At 35.6% G+C, this 17,922-nt stretch overlaps 1 protein-coding gene across 1 annotated transcript; it reads right to left on the reverse strand.

The window, feature by feature from the left end:
• Window positions 1–220: 220 nt before the first annotated feature.
• Window positions 221–16,780, reverse strand: E(Pc) (Enhancer of Polycomb). Its single transcript, XM_088200692.1, has 13 exons — window positions 16,434–16,780; window positions 10,213–10,351; window positions 10,028–10,135; window positions 9,535–9,805; window positions 9,261–9,458; window positions 9,110–9,188; window positions 8,956–9,031; window positions 8,768–8,889; window positions 6,857–6,948; window positions 5,986–6,792; window positions 4,272–5,467; window positions 4,011–4,200; window positions 221–2,479 (listed from the first exon to the last, which is right to left on the reverse strand). The coding sequence occupies exons 1-13, from the start codon at window positions 16,584–16,586 to the stop codon at window positions 2,284–2,286; spliced, it is 3,627 nt and encodes a 1,208-aa protein (XP_088056818.1). The 5' UTR covers window positions 16,587–16,780; the 3' UTR covers window positions 221–2,283.
• Between the last annotated feature and the right edge of the window lie 1,142 nt (window positions 16,781–17,922).

A 17,922-nucleotide genomic window follows, 5' to 3' on the forward strand; every position in this document is an offset into this window, starting at 1 on the left:
TTATGTTCAATGGCATGCAATAATCTAAAATTAGCCTCAACCTCAACAATTCGTGTTTTCAGCATATTTAGTCCATTCATTACGATAATGGAAGGAGAGGGTCAGGTCCGACTAAGGTATATTATTAGATACCCCTCCAAACAAAATGGGAAAAAATAAACCAGTTGAATCCTAGAATTAAATAAAAAATAATAACGGTACAATAAAACGACATCCATAATTTTTATCTTTACAATTTTTATTATTATTTATTATTATCACTTATCAGGTCACAGCGGCGCCACCGTCCTTATAGCAACGTGAAATATTTACAATTATTCGGGCGGCGACAACGCGCTGACCGTGTTTTCCACACAGGAATACCTCATTTGATACAAATGTCCGCAGACCAAAACACTGTCCAAAACACAAAAAAATATGTAAAAATTAGATTAAAACACCAGCTTGCCCCACCAACCGCGCCACCGTCGTGCAACAGGGGACGATTCACATATACAACTATTATACATTAAAATATGCAATAGACACCCCCATCGTAACTCTCTCATGCTCTCTCTCTCGTTAACTATTAAATAGTAATTAAATTATAATCAATATATCGTTATACCTTGTAAACAGCAATGTTAATAATGAATACACATCAACTAAGCGTAATCACGTTTTTTTTTACTATTTTTATTTTTCGCATTTTTTTGTTGAGTTTCTCATCTCTCGCTCTCTCTTATCTTTGATTTCGAATAAGCCCCGGTAAATATATTGTATTATATATGGCATAAGGATTCGCTCGGACGAACCCTCGAACACACCGCCCTTAGACACATCACAATTGCGACCGATTAAAATTTTACCTAGATGCACAATTTAGGAATTAATAATACATGTATACAAAAAGAAAAAAGAAACATAAAATACTGTTTTAATGATTAAACTCTATAATATATTAGCGCTCTTTCAATATCAATATTTAACAGGTACGGTACATGTTGAATGTTATAAACACAAATGGCAGCATACTAAATCATTATTTATAAAATCACAAACTAACAGTAAAGCGCTCGCTACAATTATTGATAATATTTCAATACCTCGATAAGTAATGTTTGTATATTATATAAATAAATAAGTACACTTTATTATTAATAAAATAATAAAATAAAAGGATACATTCTTTCATTTAAAATATGGAAGAAAATGCCATTATATTTTTACATAAAAATTATTGTGTATAAAATTTTTTTTTGGTACTTTAAAATAAAATTAATAATAATTTAACATTTATACACGCGAATGTCATTTTGATTACTGCTTAAAAGTAAAATTGTTACAAATACACAAATAATATTTATAGTTTGTATAACAATAAATAAAACTTGTTTTTTAATCAATTCATAATTGGTCATATCTCCATTTCGTTATACATATTGCACTTCTGCAACGAAACTGTCACAAGTTAAAAAAATTGACAGTATTAATAAAATGTCTTATTTTGAGTTATGACAGTGGTATCACAGGTTACAAATACATACATGCAAATATTCATAAGCTATAACTACTGATTGTAAATATAATATATGAGAGGGTTAAATGCAAAAACAACTCTCTTAAAATAATTCATTTTTGAGATATGACACCATTTTAAAATAAATGATAATATGTACGATTAGATTACATACAGACACATGCGCTGGAGAGGCATTTTTGCTTCAAACCCACCCCTTTATATTCGACTTAATATCAAATTCATCTTCGTTTTTTTGGCATTACTCAAACAAAATTGCAATATTCAGTTCAAGTATAAATACACAACTGGATAAGATGACACATAGTGACTTGGCTAAATTTGATATCTAATGACAAAAATTTGATATATAATTTTCGATTTATGACGACAGTCTGTTAAAATATGTAGTGATCTTTTGACCACATCGGGTTACCTTCGCCAAAAGCTAACCATAAACAGCTCAGTTAATAATATAATTTATTTTATATATATTACTTAGCAATTTCTTCAGACATTATATATGTACATATTTTGCTAATCACTTATTAAACCGTGTTTAATTGTAAACGTTTCATCAAAACTTCACGTTTACAGAAAAACACAATTTAAAATTTACTTGATAATTTAGAAAATAATATAAAATTCATTCGAATAGGCATCCAGGTAAAATTATACACGTTCGCATGAAATGATTGCAGTAGTTTTTAGGCTTTCTGTGATGTGCGTAGACTAAGAACGGCTTTGGCGGAGGGGCATGTTAGCTAGTGTCCTGGGGCCCTGCATCACGTAACTTCCATAGGTAGAGACGCTTGACTTTTGCGAGGCGACGCAGGCGGTGGAGGTTTGCCGGCGGTGGACGGGGGGCCAGCTGCGGGAGCGGGTCCCGACGACGCCGGACCCGCCTCGCCGCCGGTTCCGGCCGCAGTGCTGCCGGCGCTTACTGCTTCGACTGGCTGCGGAGCCGTTTCTATTGTTTCACTAAAAAAAATCAAACCGTCACATACATCTCACTCCGAAGCGACAATCCAATAAAACTTAGTCATGTCATAAATACTGTTACAAGAATCTGGATCAGTGTTGCGTTACTATTATCAAAAAAAAATAATAAACCAAAATTACTTTACTAAATATATAACAAGTGAATGGAAACTTAGAAATGCGTTTTGTGACAAATGGGTTAAAATTCGAAGCTCTAAATGGTAATTATTTTGCCAATGGATGAAAGATGATCCTAGAATAATAAAATATAAGCAAATGCTTCAATATTTATTGAGGAAAATATGTATTCCAGCAACCCATAGATAACAATGGTTGTTATCAATCAAAACCAATACTATTTTGTCTTCCACATAGATTTGATTATATTCAAATTGGTATTTAATACATATTACAACTTATTTGCTTTAATTAGGATAAAAACATATTTTTAAATAATCATAACTAAATCAGTAAAAATCAAACTGTGGATCGCATACCAATAAAATGTAAAATGTTTAAAAAAAGTCAGGAGTTTCTGTCCTACTTTAATCAAGTCGAGATCATTTCAGAACCAAATTTTAGCGGCAAAATTTCACAAGACTCTTGAAATAAGTTAGGGATTGATGAATGTGCATAGGAAGGTCGACAGATGAAGACGAGATATAAGAAATAAAAAGGGACTAAAAATATAAGAAATAAAAGGGAGAAGAATATTGATCTATTTTAACTATTTTAGTTAATATGATATAATATGGTTACTATAATATATTTATGCAGACAAGAACTTTCTGGACACTGATTATTTCGGATATTAATTATTCCAGACAAAAAAATATTTTTAAAGTTCTATTAAAATAAATTATGGTCAACATTTGGATTGTCAAGTTTTTATAATTGCTATATTTTCAATGTAACAATCATTTGAATTAAATCAAATGAATCTATGTTTACTTTGTAAAAAAAAAGAAAAAAACGACTCTCGAGTGTGTTGTAATTATTTTTTTCCATCATTTAAACCTAATTTTTGTCTAAATCTGTTCAAAAGGATCTTTATAAAACATACTAGTAAGGACATTTAATAAAATGAATCCCTCGCGTAACTTTAAACAACTTTTTTGTATTGTCTTGCCTAAATGGCTTATTTCCATTCATAACAAGTCAGTTCGAGAGCTATCCATTGCATTATTATTCATAATTGAGAAAGAGATGGCAAGTTTGCCTACTATTAGCTCTAAAGCGTGTGCTTTAAGGAAATAAGTTCAATATACTCATCATTACTCCGATTGATAAATGACTTGATAAATGTGCTCATAAATGATCCAATTGATAAATGTGTTCAAGAAGGATAACTCCATTCTTTGGTTATATTGTCAGGAGAGAAGATAATTTAATTTGAAATGGCTAATTTAAGGCAAAGGAATTAGAGGATGATCCCCAAAATAATTATCTGACCAAATTAAATTCAAAACTAATACTAATCCATCATTTTGTAACAATTTATGATATGTATAAATTTAGAAGTGTGTCTTACGTGCGTTTATTTGGTGATCGCATTTGCAATTGTAACAAATTGGCAATACCGCGCAACCGAAACGGGCCAGGAGGCATTATTTTCGAACGCTGCGATGGAGATAAAGGGCGAGCGTGCACTAATCGTACGGGGCGGCCGGCGGTTCCTCCGGTCACCTGCACGACAGTTCGGTGCGTATTACTCGCTAGGCCTAGAAACACGTCATTTTCTCATTAAATACTCAACCGGTCATCCGTAAAGGGGTCAGATCGGACGACTCACCATCTCTTGGCAGAGATGAAGTCTTGTGGTGGACGAGTCCGAGGAGGTCGTGGGTCGAATTAGTAGCGCCACCGGCGTTTCCACTGTTCAGTAGATGACCCGGCACGCGTAGCTTGAACGAATCGGACACAGCAAGAGTGACGAGCTGCTGCTGTTGCCCGCTGCTCGACACGGCATCTTCTGCGCTGCGCACTCGCACTGGACTCCCACTCTGTCGACCTGCTGAGGACACGAGCAATGGCGCCCGCGCCTCCACTCCGTCTCCAGTCAGGACGCTTTTAAAAACTTGTTTCACTTTCGATTGAGGTAGTATTGCTGGCGTTTTTAACTGTACAATTGCTAAATTTTGATTCTGCACTTCGATCTTCCTTTGATCGTTTCTCTCCGGAGTCGCAGATAAAAGCGTAGATTGATTCGACGACGTCGAACGAAACGTTGGTAGTAACGAAGGAAACGACGGACTTCCCGTTCTATCACAGTCTGAATATTTTTTTTGATTATTTACTAACTGTTCGGTTTTCGTGACGGCGGGCGATTCGACGCCCTCCGCCGCGCTTACGGCAGATTTGAATTTGTTGGCTAGCCCGTTGCCGGGTTTTTTAAGGAGTTGCTTCATTTTATCGCTCTCGTTGGAGTCGTTCCATTCGGAGACCACACCGTTCGTACCTTCATGGTTAGATTCATCTGCGGCGCAGTACGCGACGGTGTCAGAGCTGACGCTGGCTGCGGACGGCGGGCCTCCCTCCGACGATAAAAAAACACTAGTTTGATTCGAACTGGAGTTATCCGACAGCTCTGCTTTGCTTGCGGCGGAGTCCTCCGCGATACCTTCACATCCTTCTTCGTCGATGACACTTTTAACCGCTTTAACTGGACCGTTCGTTTGACTCCATGAGATTTCTTTAAACGCGATGGGTTCCTTCATAGCGTGTTCGTCTCCGGATAGCGACATATCGACATCGGGGTTCGGATCGATGATCGTATCGCCATAAAGGTCCGCCAGTGTGAATTCAGACGTGACGAACGGAGAGTTGTCGGTGAAGAGGAGGTCGGACGGAGGCTGCTCGACTTCGGGAAGTGCGAGCCGCACGCGCACTGTGATCGGAGAGTGCTCTGATATTTTTTCCATTTCTTCTTCTCGATCTGCCCTGCTCGCAATTACGTCCGGATCCGGCGGCTTTGGTTTAAAGTGTAACCTTAAAAGATAGATTTGTAAGCGTAAGTCATATTTTTATAAAACGTCAATTAAACATAGATTCTGTGTGCAAATGGAAAAACATGTAGATTATTATTCTGATAAACAGACTGGCTGATTGTGGCCAGAGCCAGAATCTCACAGAGCTTTAAGTTGATTTACAGAAATAATTGAAAGTATACAGCTGTGCAAAAAAAAGAACAATGAACTGACTAAGGAATATATGGTGTCACCGTCGAATCTAGGATCTGACATGAAAGAACTTGTGTCATGAACCTCGAGGGCATTGTAGGAGATTTCCATTTTTATTTTTGTTTGGATATCTCACCGAATCTGTCTACTGTTTGAACTCAATATTTCAAAGCATTTACCGATTGTATCGGCTTATTGTGTGGCATGAACATAAAGAGATGAGTCGATAAAATATAGTATTTTCGACTCTTCTTAGAGTGCTAATCGTTTTTCAATCTCCAGTTATTTTTTCTTTAGCGCACAGAATTAATCAAAGCCCATACGAACCTATTGCCCCAAATATCGTGGAGGAAGTTATCTACAAGGGACGAGCTCACATCCGGCACTCGCTGTTCGTACCGTTCCAACCGCTTTGCTACCAGAAGCTCAGCCATGACTTTCATATCTTCGTCGTACATGTGCGTGGCTATTCTTCTCTCGTCGTTCGTTCTGACGCTTCTATTCCTATACCTTTTAAAAGCCCCGCTTCGATTGGGGGCGCTACAATTATAATTAATTTCACTATTGTAAGAATCTTGTCCGCCGCGAGAGACTACGCTATCACTATCGCTAGACCCGTCCGCGCGTTCGACGTTTGAAATTTCATTTCTTTCCGCGTCGAGCCGCCGCAGCGAGTCTAGCCTGTCGAGTTTTTCACTATCACTGAATTGAATTTCGTCAATTTCTGTTTTTATTGTCACATCATCGTTCACCTGCGTCATCGACGCTTTACTGTCGCGACGCTCCCGTCGAGGCACTTTCACCTCGTCGGCGGTCTTGTTAAATTTGATATTAGGTTCCAAGAAATTAGGCGATCGCGAGGATCCACACTCTATTTTATTTAACACACTATCCGCAACGGCGGGTGGCTTCGGGGAATGACTGAAGTTGGGGCGGCGCGGTGAGAGCGACTCGGCGGTCGCGGCTCGCAAATCTTGCGAATCCGTCACCGTGTATCCGAGCGACTCCCACAGTCTGTCGTCCGACGAGGGGTAGCTCAATCTGTCGAGTATCACGCGTCCGCCTCTGCCTATTCGTCTTCTGGCGAACCCTATGCATCTCGGTTTGGGATGGTTGATGGATGTCAGTATATACCTGAAGAAAAAAACATTATTTAATATTTTTTTAGCAATTTACAAAATAATAAAAATTAGTTTACCTCTGTTTTGAAGTTTTACCACCAGGATGAGTGTTTTCCTTACAACTTTCGGTCATCCACGGTACCTCATCGTTGTAATCGTAAATTGTAGGCTTAAAATAAATAAAGTAATTTATACACGAGATAAAAAAATATCAATAATATATATTTATAATATATAAAGATGTGACAAAATAATTGGACCACTCCAACATTTTACATGTTTTGATATTCTGCAAGCATCGAATGTAGTAAATAAATGTTATGCGTTAAAATATTTGAAGCTCATTAATCAGCAACGATTTTTAACACAAAAATAATGAATATATGTATACCCAAAAGGTTGAGGAAACGATACAGTAACAGATTGAACAAAGGAGACTGTATTCAGCGTGCAGCAATTTGTGGTTTTATCAAAACATTCGGACAAGATAATTACGCTTTATTTTCTAATCTCTTTCTAAACTATCACCTATATCATAATTCGTAATTGGTAATTTTTGGATTAAAAAGCCACGACTAACATACGCGATGAAAAAAAAACGTTTCGAATGGGCCAAGCAACACCGAAATTAGACTGCTAATGATTGGAAAAAAGTATGTTTTACAATGATTTTTTTCGAGTCGCGCTATAAATGTTTATGGTAATTTATTTTGTAGGTTTGTTTCTCCGACGCGACAATGCTTCCTTGAGAAGTACAAGGAAGAATGTATAAAAAGAATCATAAAATATCCAAGTTCAGTGATGTTATGGTCTGTTATTAGCAGTGAGAGTGCTGGTCCCCTTTATTTTATTCGAGTAACAATGAATGAAGATCAATATGAAAACATTTGGCTAGATATTTTTACCCGTATTTTATTGACAAAAACATAAAAACAATAACTATATTTATGCAAGATGCAGCTCCCTGCCACACGGCAAAATCAATAAAGAATTACTTGGCACGCAAAAATATAAAGTTTAACCTTGGCCTAGTAATTCACCTGGTATAAATTCAGGAGAAAATTGTTGAGCAGTTCTAAAATCCATCGTATAAGTGCTCAAAATTTTAGAGAAAAGAAACATTGAAAACGTGTTGCTAAACAACCCAAAAATAAAAAACTATAATAGCGAGTATAGAGAATATGCCCAAGAGTACTCAAGTAATAAAAGTAGAAGTGTGTATAGCTACAAAAATATAAAAAAACAATGTCTAATCCAATTATTTTGTCATGTAAAATACATCAGTTTGTAGATGACACTTTAATTTATTGCATAGGTATGTTAAAGTTGTAGATATCTTAAATAACGAATTAAGTATAATATAAAAAAAAAGATTGTTAAAAAATAATAGTTATAGTTTACTCTATTATAGTATAACAAATAATTGATAATATATGATATTTAGGAGTAATTGTAGATGAAAAATTAAATTTTAAGGAACATCGTAATTTCATATTAAAAAAAATAGTAGAAAAATAGGTATATTATCTAGGATAATACACCTATCTTTAAGTATAAACAAAAATAATCTACAATAATATTATATTGCCCAACTTCAATTATTGTGGTACAATATTATATAAACTTAATAAATTAAATAACATGATGTGGCAAAAATACAAAATAGGGCAATAAGAATAGTTTTAAATAAAAATATATTTACTAGTATATGATTGAAAGATTGGAATGGTTGGATATTCAAGAAATAATGAAGATGAATGTTTTAGTATTTATATATATTAGAAAATAATATGTTACCAGAGATATATTTACATAGATTTAATACTAGTCATTCCTAGGACAACCCGCAAAAATAAAAATGTGGTGGGTTTCCTCAATGGAATAAAGATATAATATTCAAGTATTTTTTATATGTATGTTTTGATTATAGTTATTTAGTATAAAAACAATTAGCTAAATAAATTAATAAAATAAATAAATATAAATACCATGTGATACTGGCATCCAGGTTTTCGTCGAAATGTAAACGGTCCGGATGACTCGACGGGAGGTACTGTTCCGCTTTCGTTTCCTTCGCCTTCTGAAGAACTACTCGATCCAGATATACCACCTAAATAATCAATATTTTTAACATGATCCATATGAATAAAACTAGCAGATAAGAAATATGATTTACCGTGATGAAATGTATGAGATTGAGCCGTTGACGAGTGATGTCGATGCTTTCGCCTTTTGTATTGTCTTTTTTCTCGCTGTAACGTTGGATAAAAAATGGCACTTTTAATAGCTAAAGATCCGATTATTGAACACATTGTCGAAATTGAACAAACTTGTCTAGCGGCAGAATCTAAAGGACGGTGATGTGGAGTTGCAAACGGCGGAACGAGCAGCGCAGGCGTGACGGCGACTCTGAAAATTCAATTCGGTGTTACGATTTGTGTTCATTTTAAATTATATCGCCGTCCGGCTGAATCTAATTACTTGGCAGCTTTCGCTTCAGCGATAATATTTCCTCCGAAATCGTGAGCGATGTAACGCTTGTCGATTATGGAGGCGGTGAGTCGCACCCCTTCCCTTTTGAGCTTCTCCCGCTGCCGTATCATATCCAACAACGTGACCACCTGGGACAGTTCGCGCCGCAATTTAACCATCTTTTCGTACGAGCTTTCGTCGTTTTTCCTGCGGCATTAATCAACGTTTATGTTAAATGGCTGCGAAACGAAACTGACGATATGTAGCGACCTGAAAGAAATACCTATTCTTCCGGGTCTGCATTTTTTCAGTGCGCCTTCGAAACGCGAGGTAAGGACTGGCTTGCGGCGCGCCCGGTCGCGGCTCCGTACGCACTGCAAGAAGCAAAGGCTGCTGAGTAGCGAGCCGCTTGTTTAGCCAGTAGTCGTAGACGGCGGCCAAGATGTGATCGGCCAAGCCCGCGCGACCGGCGAGCGCTCTCGCCTCTCTGAGTGTCACGACCGTTTGCCCGGATCCTTTTTCCAATTTCTCCATGGTTTCCTCGAACTTTAGTTCTGAAATGATAAACAATTGTATAAATATAAGTACATAGATCATGCTGAATGTTTCACAATCCAAATCTGTAAGTTTCGGACTGCCGATCCTGCTGATCGAAAATAATTACTGTATTATAAAAAATTTGATAATATAGATCTACTATTAATATATAATTAAATTATCTTTACAATAATTATGTTGACATTGCCCAGATAAGCTAAAAATGAATAAATATCAACCTGTCAATTCGGAGGCGCGTCCTCCTGACGCCGCATGCTGTCTTTTTAACCACTTTTCGTCCTCCGAATCCATATCGTAATCTGGAACTTCTTGTTCTAAACCCAGAGCTGAAAACAACCACAGACGTAAATGAAGATATCATAATAATGCTTATAAGCACTATAATAATGGTTCACGAGCTTACGTTGCATATGTATCAATTGTCGAGGTTTGGTATAATCGGAGGGATAGATTCGATCGTACGCGACAACGTCGGACATGTCGGTCACTTCGGGCGTTGGGATTATTAAACCTGTACATATTGCTCGTTGCAAATGATGTTCCTGAAATAAATTGAAAAAAATCAGTATTGAAAAGAACGATCATAGACTAGAAATTTGTTTAGGAACGGAACGGCGAGGTCGGGAGTCAAGGGGCACGTCTAACACTGTCACTGTTGTGACAGCATAATCGAAAGTCACACAGTGCAAAGGTCCGATTCAGCTTATTGTGAATTATAATAAATAAAGATAAAATATCTGCTAGAAGTAAAACAAAACTGAAGCAAACTCTTCTAATTTATTATTCTCACTTAGATAATTTAGATCAGTGATAAGCAACCAGGGCCCGCGAGCAGTTGCTCTGCGACCCGCTGAGACTAAAAGTATAAATTTCAATAGATATACAAAGCAAAATCTTTTAGTATTATTTTTGTACATATTATATAATTTTCCATTTTTTATGTCATATTATATTATATAGTTTATGTGTAAATGTGCCATACTTTAAAATTGGTTTATAAAATTGATTAAAAAAATGAACAGCATTTTTTGTTCAATATTACATTCTTTATTTTAGATATAAAAATAAAAAAGATATAACTCCGTTCTTTGTGAGTTGCAGCCCACGTTTCTCAGGTTTATAGTTGTGGCCTGCTGCGTAAAAAGTTTACTCACCACTGGTTTAGATAGTTGTAGACGCAAAGCAACAGCAGTGAGAATAGATTGCAATACTAGTATTAGAGCAAAAATCAACCTTCCATACAGGTGCACCGAATAATTTTTTCTTCTCAAATCTGTATTTTAAGTTTATTTGCTGAAAAAGATATCTCCATGGCTAAGAAATACAAAAACAAAGATTCCTATATTGCTTGAAAGCGGAAGCGTAGAATAAAATAATGCTCATTGTAAGTGATCAACCTAAGTAGTGTTATCGGCGTAGGATATTCTTGTAAGAAATTATTATGCATTTGTGTATTTATGCATTCTATAATATTTACATAAACATTTATAGCTAGAATTGAATTTATGTTACTTTTAACGTGAGTATAAGGGAAATATATATTTCAAAAATAAAAATTATTGAGATATTCTAAAATGAATAATAAATGTGCAACAGATTTATAATTTTTATGCACTTTCTCATTAGGTTTTATCGGAAAATCGTAACTGACAAAAAATAATGAGTAGTATAGGAATAAATCAGCAAGCAGTGTTCTGGCCCTTGCTATAGAAATTTAAGGGGCATCCAGAAGCGGTTGATCAGATATGATTTTTTACTTATTGTTCCAAAAGAAGAAAGATCTGGTGCCCATATTTTGAAAAATATTTTTTCCGACGATATGGTAAATAAATGAAAGTAAAACAATGAATGGGACAAAAGGTTTAGGTACACAATTGTCTTAGTGATTTTTATTAGTACTCGTATACAACACAATAAAGTATCAGCGTATAAAGTATATTTAGAAGTACCTGAATGTAAGGAAGGTTTCTTATTCTTTAAAACACGAAATATGCTTTAACAGACAGACGGATAATTGGTCATACGTCGGCAACTTAAGTCGAAATTTGACCTGCTTGTTTATTATATTTCTCAAAAAAATATCAAGATGACATGAGTTACTACATATTTATTCAATATCTTCAAAGAAAATGTTCTGACTCTTGAATCTGTGGGGGTTCTTCTTCTTGAAACTCATGCAATAATTATCGTAACCACGGTATAATAAGGATGAACTTGACAATCGATTGTAAAGGAAGAGACCACACAAAAGCCCTTATTGCGTCCAGAAAAAAAAGGGTTTCACATAAATAACACGTAATTACTCTCCGATGCATTGAAAGAATATTTCACCGGACAATATATCACCAGACGACAAAAAGCATCGTAAAGCCAAAATATTCTCGTTTCAATCTCAAAAGGGTGTCCAGTAAGCAAATGACACTTTCTAGAGGCGTGGACATATTTCGTTGGTCGAAGAAACGTGTGCAACAATTGGATAGTCGCTGCATGGTTGTGATTCGTTAGCGAGCTTTACAACCCTTGATACTTAAGGCTTGTCTCCAATAAGAGGTCAGAGACGGCCCGAGACGAGACACGCCATACGGTCATAGATCATAGGTCATAGACTCCCGAAGACAATCACCGCAGTAGAGGAATGAACCTCCCCTGCATCGTCGCTGCCACAACTACAAGAGCCCTGAGGACCATATCCACTGGACATCATCCTTCCACCAGCCACTCCATCACCGCTTGGAGAATAACGATACTCGATATGTAAACTAAATTACAATAAACTATTACTAGTATCCAACAGCGTCTTTTTGGCTGCGAAGTCACACCCCTTAGGGTTAGAAACCTTAAAATCCTTGGATTTTTTCATAATATTCGCAAGCGTGTTTCAACATTAAACAATATATTACAGCATAAACTTAGCAATAAAGCAGTCAGTTCGACTTTGAATGAAGACATTATTATTTTTTGTTTATTTTATTACCAATTGATAAAAAAATAATAATAATGACAATACTGATATTGACTGTTTTTTCTCTCAGTAATACCAGTTTTTAAAAACCCTAAGTGAGAACCAATGCTTATAAAACGAAGGTTGGGGATTTATATTTCACATTCTATTATGTCAAAGTTAATAATTATAATTACGATTATCTTAATCTCATGGATTATATTAGTGTCTATAATTGTATAAAAAAAGGATTAATTCATTGTATCCGAGTAATATTTATCATCCCTTTATTTTTCTTATAAATTGTTGTCTTCCTTTCCTTAATTTTGTTCATATCTTTATAAATTCAGTTTATAAATATAAAAATATTCATTTTATAGCATAGAATGTGTTAGAAATGACAGCATTTTAAACATGAGCAGGCAGACGAAAAACTGAGCAAAAGGGTGTATCCTGTACATTCTGTAATTATTTAATCATAATATATCACTTTCTCATATTTGCATAATGTCTAACTAATTCTATTAACAATTATATCGCTGCCAATAAATAATTGACATTGCTATAATCGAGCAATGTTCTCAGTGAAACTATAACATCCAATATAAAAATACAGTAGACCACCCCTCCCCAATAACACGGTAAATTGTGGACGTGCTATTTGGATGCCCCTTACTTTATGTGTGAGCGATCCAAAGGGATGATATCTCATCAAACGTACCTGATCCGTACGTATGTATTGCAAAAAATTGTATTAGTATTTTCTAGTCCCCCAACTACACACACCCAAAAAGCACGTCCCCAATTTACCATGATATTGGGGTTCTACTGTACAGCAGTTTATAAAAGCAATTATTTGTAAATTCAGAAATAAAATTGAATGTCGTCCATCTTTCTGGTAGCTGATTTTCCTCTATTACAGAATTGTGGTTCAAATCTAGTACATCTACACTATATGTCGGGCTGCCAAAAAATAATTTAGTTTATTAACCGAATTTAAAAAATGTTGTTACACGTCATATAAATATTAAAATGACATTCCATTGACTTGACAATTTTTATTAATATCTGGTTCATTTTTTATAGTAGCCAAACGGAAAATGGATCTTAAATTTTCATTCATCAAACGGTTTTTATTTTTCGAATTGTTAATGTTCATAATTGAAAAAGTTTGTTCCAAAATATATGTTGAACCGAAGAAGCTTGCGCATTTTAATGCATTATCAACTAACAATTTATAATTATTTTGATCAACGCAGTGATAGAAATTTAACAAATCCCCTTTCTTAAATTTATGGAGAAGATCTTTGTCATTTTGCATATCGATCAGCTCAAGCTGAACCGACTAGTGCATTTTCAGGCAAAATGACGAAAGGATTGATAAATAAATTGAGCGACTGATTTATTTTTTGAAAATCAGAAAAGCGATCTCCGAAGGGTATTATTAAGTTGTCAATTGCTTTCTTGCAATATATATATACATATATAATTTTAAATTTGACATTAAGCTTCTCGAAAAAAATTTTATAACTAGGAAAGTGCATCATTTTTAGAGATTAATTGGGTTTTAAATAGATTTATCTTACATTGAAAAGATACAATATAGCCGTATATTTGATTAACTAATTGATCTTTACTCAAGTATTTAACACATTCGAATGATTAGTAATATCAAGCAGAAAAGCTGCCGCATAACCAATCTGGATTTTTTATATCGGGAATAATTTTGCCATAAAGCCATAAAGATTTTAATTTTGTCAGTTAGACTTAAAAACCGTTCTGTTTGCCACAGCTTAGCCAAAAATTAAGTCACCATATTCGCTTTCAATATGCTAGAGAAATTGTTCAAATTGTCGAGATGAAATTTAAAATCACAGCTTTCATGTTTCAACTGTCAATGAAATTGTATTAATTCATAGCTTCCAAAATATTGTTTGAATAAAATCACCAATCCTATCATGGAAAGAGCTCAATCAGTCAATTTTCTTTAAATACAAGTCAATTTTGGAACACTGTTCCAAAAGCTCAATTAACATATCGCAGCCTTTCGTTTGATTTGCTAATGAACACACTTCAAACTCGTGTGTTATTCACATTCAAATATTAATAACTGAGCCATGGAAATAACATAAGTTGATTCATCAATAGCCGATGAAAAATAAGCAAATTTCTTTGAATTCATTGTTAATTGATTCTTTGTATGCTGACATTTATACATTTATATGATTCTTTGCACTTGTTTCATCCAGTTTAACTGGATATTTTCAAAACTTTTGGCAGATTCTCGAAAACAGCTCTCATAAAACAATCTTTAATAAAATCTCGTCTGTAAATGGTCGAGACCTTTTTACTATGAGATGAGATATTTCAAAAATTGATTCTGTTGCCATTTCTGAATCGTCAACATATCTTTAAACATTGTTTGTTATTCCGTAAAATTTTTGACACAGACCATGCCTTCCTGATCTACGCCATTGAGAATTTTGCAAAGCTCTAATGAGCAAGGTCCAGACTATATAGTGGATGCCGAGTTATGACCATTCTATTGTCGGTTTGGTTCAGTGGCTGCAGCTCCTAATAAATGATACAATATGTCCTACTTTGGAAATATTTTCCAAATTATAATAGCTATAGGAAGTAGAAAACATGACTAAAAAATATATACATACCCTTATTTTAAAAAACAAATTCTTAACCAGAATATATGAAAAAATACAATTCAAATATATCAAATTAAAATTGAATTATTATTTAAATCGATATGCAACATGTGTGTAACTTAATTGTAATTGACTGGTTCACTGAATTAGGTAGAAACGCTGGGAAATGGCATGTATATCATAAATTTCAGTTTTCAGTTAGCTAGTATATTCGGTCTGGGGGGAGTTTCGTCCATATCGTGAATAAAAGTCACTAAAAGGTTAAAGTTAACTCGTCCGTGGGAAATTTGGATCACATATTTTTGACGTCATGTTGGAAAAAGTAATAATTAATCTATGAAGTAACCTTTCGAGAACTATCATTTTACATCCTCGATTTGAATATAATATGAAATTTTTGTCTCATTATATCCGTTTTACTTGTTTTCATTTATTTCAATGTGATCATGCGTTATAGACTGCCAACTCACTTACTCGTCATTTATAATTCTATCAGGATAGTTGATATCAATAATGCTACATACTGAGTATAGATTATCAACGCAACGAATTTAACCTATGAATAATATGAACCTTGATTTTTTTTTTAGTGAAAAATCGCTTTCAATTTTAGCAGCCTGTATGCTGCTGATGAATTGAAAACTAGTAAAAAAAAATGTCATAAATAAATGAAAAACGAAACCTAGCGTTTTCATTTTTCAATATCCGAAACATATTAATGGTTATAAAAGTTCACTTTTTAAATGTAAATACTTTCAATTCTTAACCAGTACAAACGTCGTTTGTTTTTCACATTGGTTGTTTACACTTTGCACTATTGTCACTCGGGTAAGATTTAGGTTAGATCCGCGGCGATCGCAGTCACAGTCGAGTGTTGTGGTTCGTAGTATTTGCATTTGCACTTGCACTTGCACTAGCAAAATACGCATGTAAACAAAAAGACGGCGAAAGACGGAGCGCGTCGAAAAGTGACAGTTGCGGGTGAGGGGCAAGGGGCGAGGGGTACGGGTCACCGATACTCACGCATTCCTCGTCTTTCTCCATGCCGGTGGGCATGGCGGGCACCGCGCGGCTGATGGCCGAGTGATCCGGCAAGTCGGGCAGCTCCTCGCCCAGGTAGACGGCCATGGGGCGCGCGGCGTCGAGCGCGCGCGCCCGGAACGACAGCTTCGACATGGCGAGGCAGGGGGCGGGGGCGGGGTAACGGCCTCTGAGGGCGCAGTCCCCGGGGTAGGGCGGCTCGGGGGGGCGACGTCAGCCCGGCCGGCCGCCCAGCGGCGCCGACATCCCGAACGGGGGCCCGAGCGCCGCCAGCACCAGCACCACGCTAGCGGGGTTGCCGCGCGCGCAACCGAACCGCCATTTTGATTGCTTTCGTCGCTGGCAACACCGCGCTCGTCGGACGCGCAGAACGATTCCCTCTCTTTTTGATTATTTCAACAAAACTTTTCGCACTAGTTCAAATGCGGCGGACCGATATTTTTCGAAATTCATCACGCCACTGGCGAGTGCTGAATCATTATACTCACTTTCCCCTATCCAACTTCCGTCTCCAATCGGTTAGTGATGCCGGAGACTATTAACAGTATTTCGCGACGGTAGATCCGTCCACAGTCGTCAATCGCGACAATCAAGGAAGAAGGTCTGGCCTAGCGCCGGAATGCGCAATACTCCGGAGCGAAAACCAAACTGGGTTGGATGTCGGTTGCCCATGAGCTGAATCTCCCGAGCCTAGTGCAAATGCGGGACGCGGGCGTGGTGCCCGAGAAGTACCCCTATCCCATACGATTAACTTAAATAAATAATCTTTTCAGCTTTATTCAGAAGGAAGCAAAAATTGGCCAGTCAGTGGTAGTTTTTAAATATTTCTATACTCTTTGCATACTGAGTTTAATTTTACGTATTTTTTCATAATTATTTCTGTTTTTATATATTTATTATTATCTTATATTGCATTTATGGTAAATAATAGATAAAAAAAAATTTTACTACTTTTTGTATCAGTAAGTTTTAATGTTTAATTTTAACACTTTTCTATTATTAAATTTCTATTATTCGGCGCTTTTGGTTTTTTTATATCAATTCAAAGTCTCTCAATATTTTTTATAAAATAGATATAAAATATGTTTTGTTATGTTAATTTGCTCTTTAATTTGATGGTATTATTTACTATAAAAACAATTTATACTAAATCAATTATAAAAATAATGCTTTTTATTTCTTATTTCTTCAGTTCTATATGAAAATACATAACTATCTGGCTACCTCAAAACAATGTAAGATCGACCATCGTACGTATACGCCGATACCACTTAAATAGTTAAGATTCATAGTATTTCATTACATGATATGCATTTTTCTGGTTATATTATAGGAAAACCCTGTTTAGTCCACGTCAAAAGCAATAAAATCACGCCGTCGCAGCGGAAAAAATAAAATATAAAGGTCGTCTATATATGACGTAACATCCCAGTGAATATAGATTTAATATATTGATTTGTGACGATGGGAA

This window comes from Plectrocnemia conspersa, unplaced genomic scaffold, assembly GCF_051122295.1.
Source record: "Plectrocnemia conspersa isolate PC_06_02 unplaced genomic scaffold, ASM5112229v1 ptg000012l, whole genome shotgun sequence".
Classification (NCBI taxonomy): domain Eukaryota; kingdom Metazoa; phylum Arthropoda; class Insecta; order Trichoptera; family Polycentropodidae; genus Plectrocnemia; species Plectrocnemia conspersa.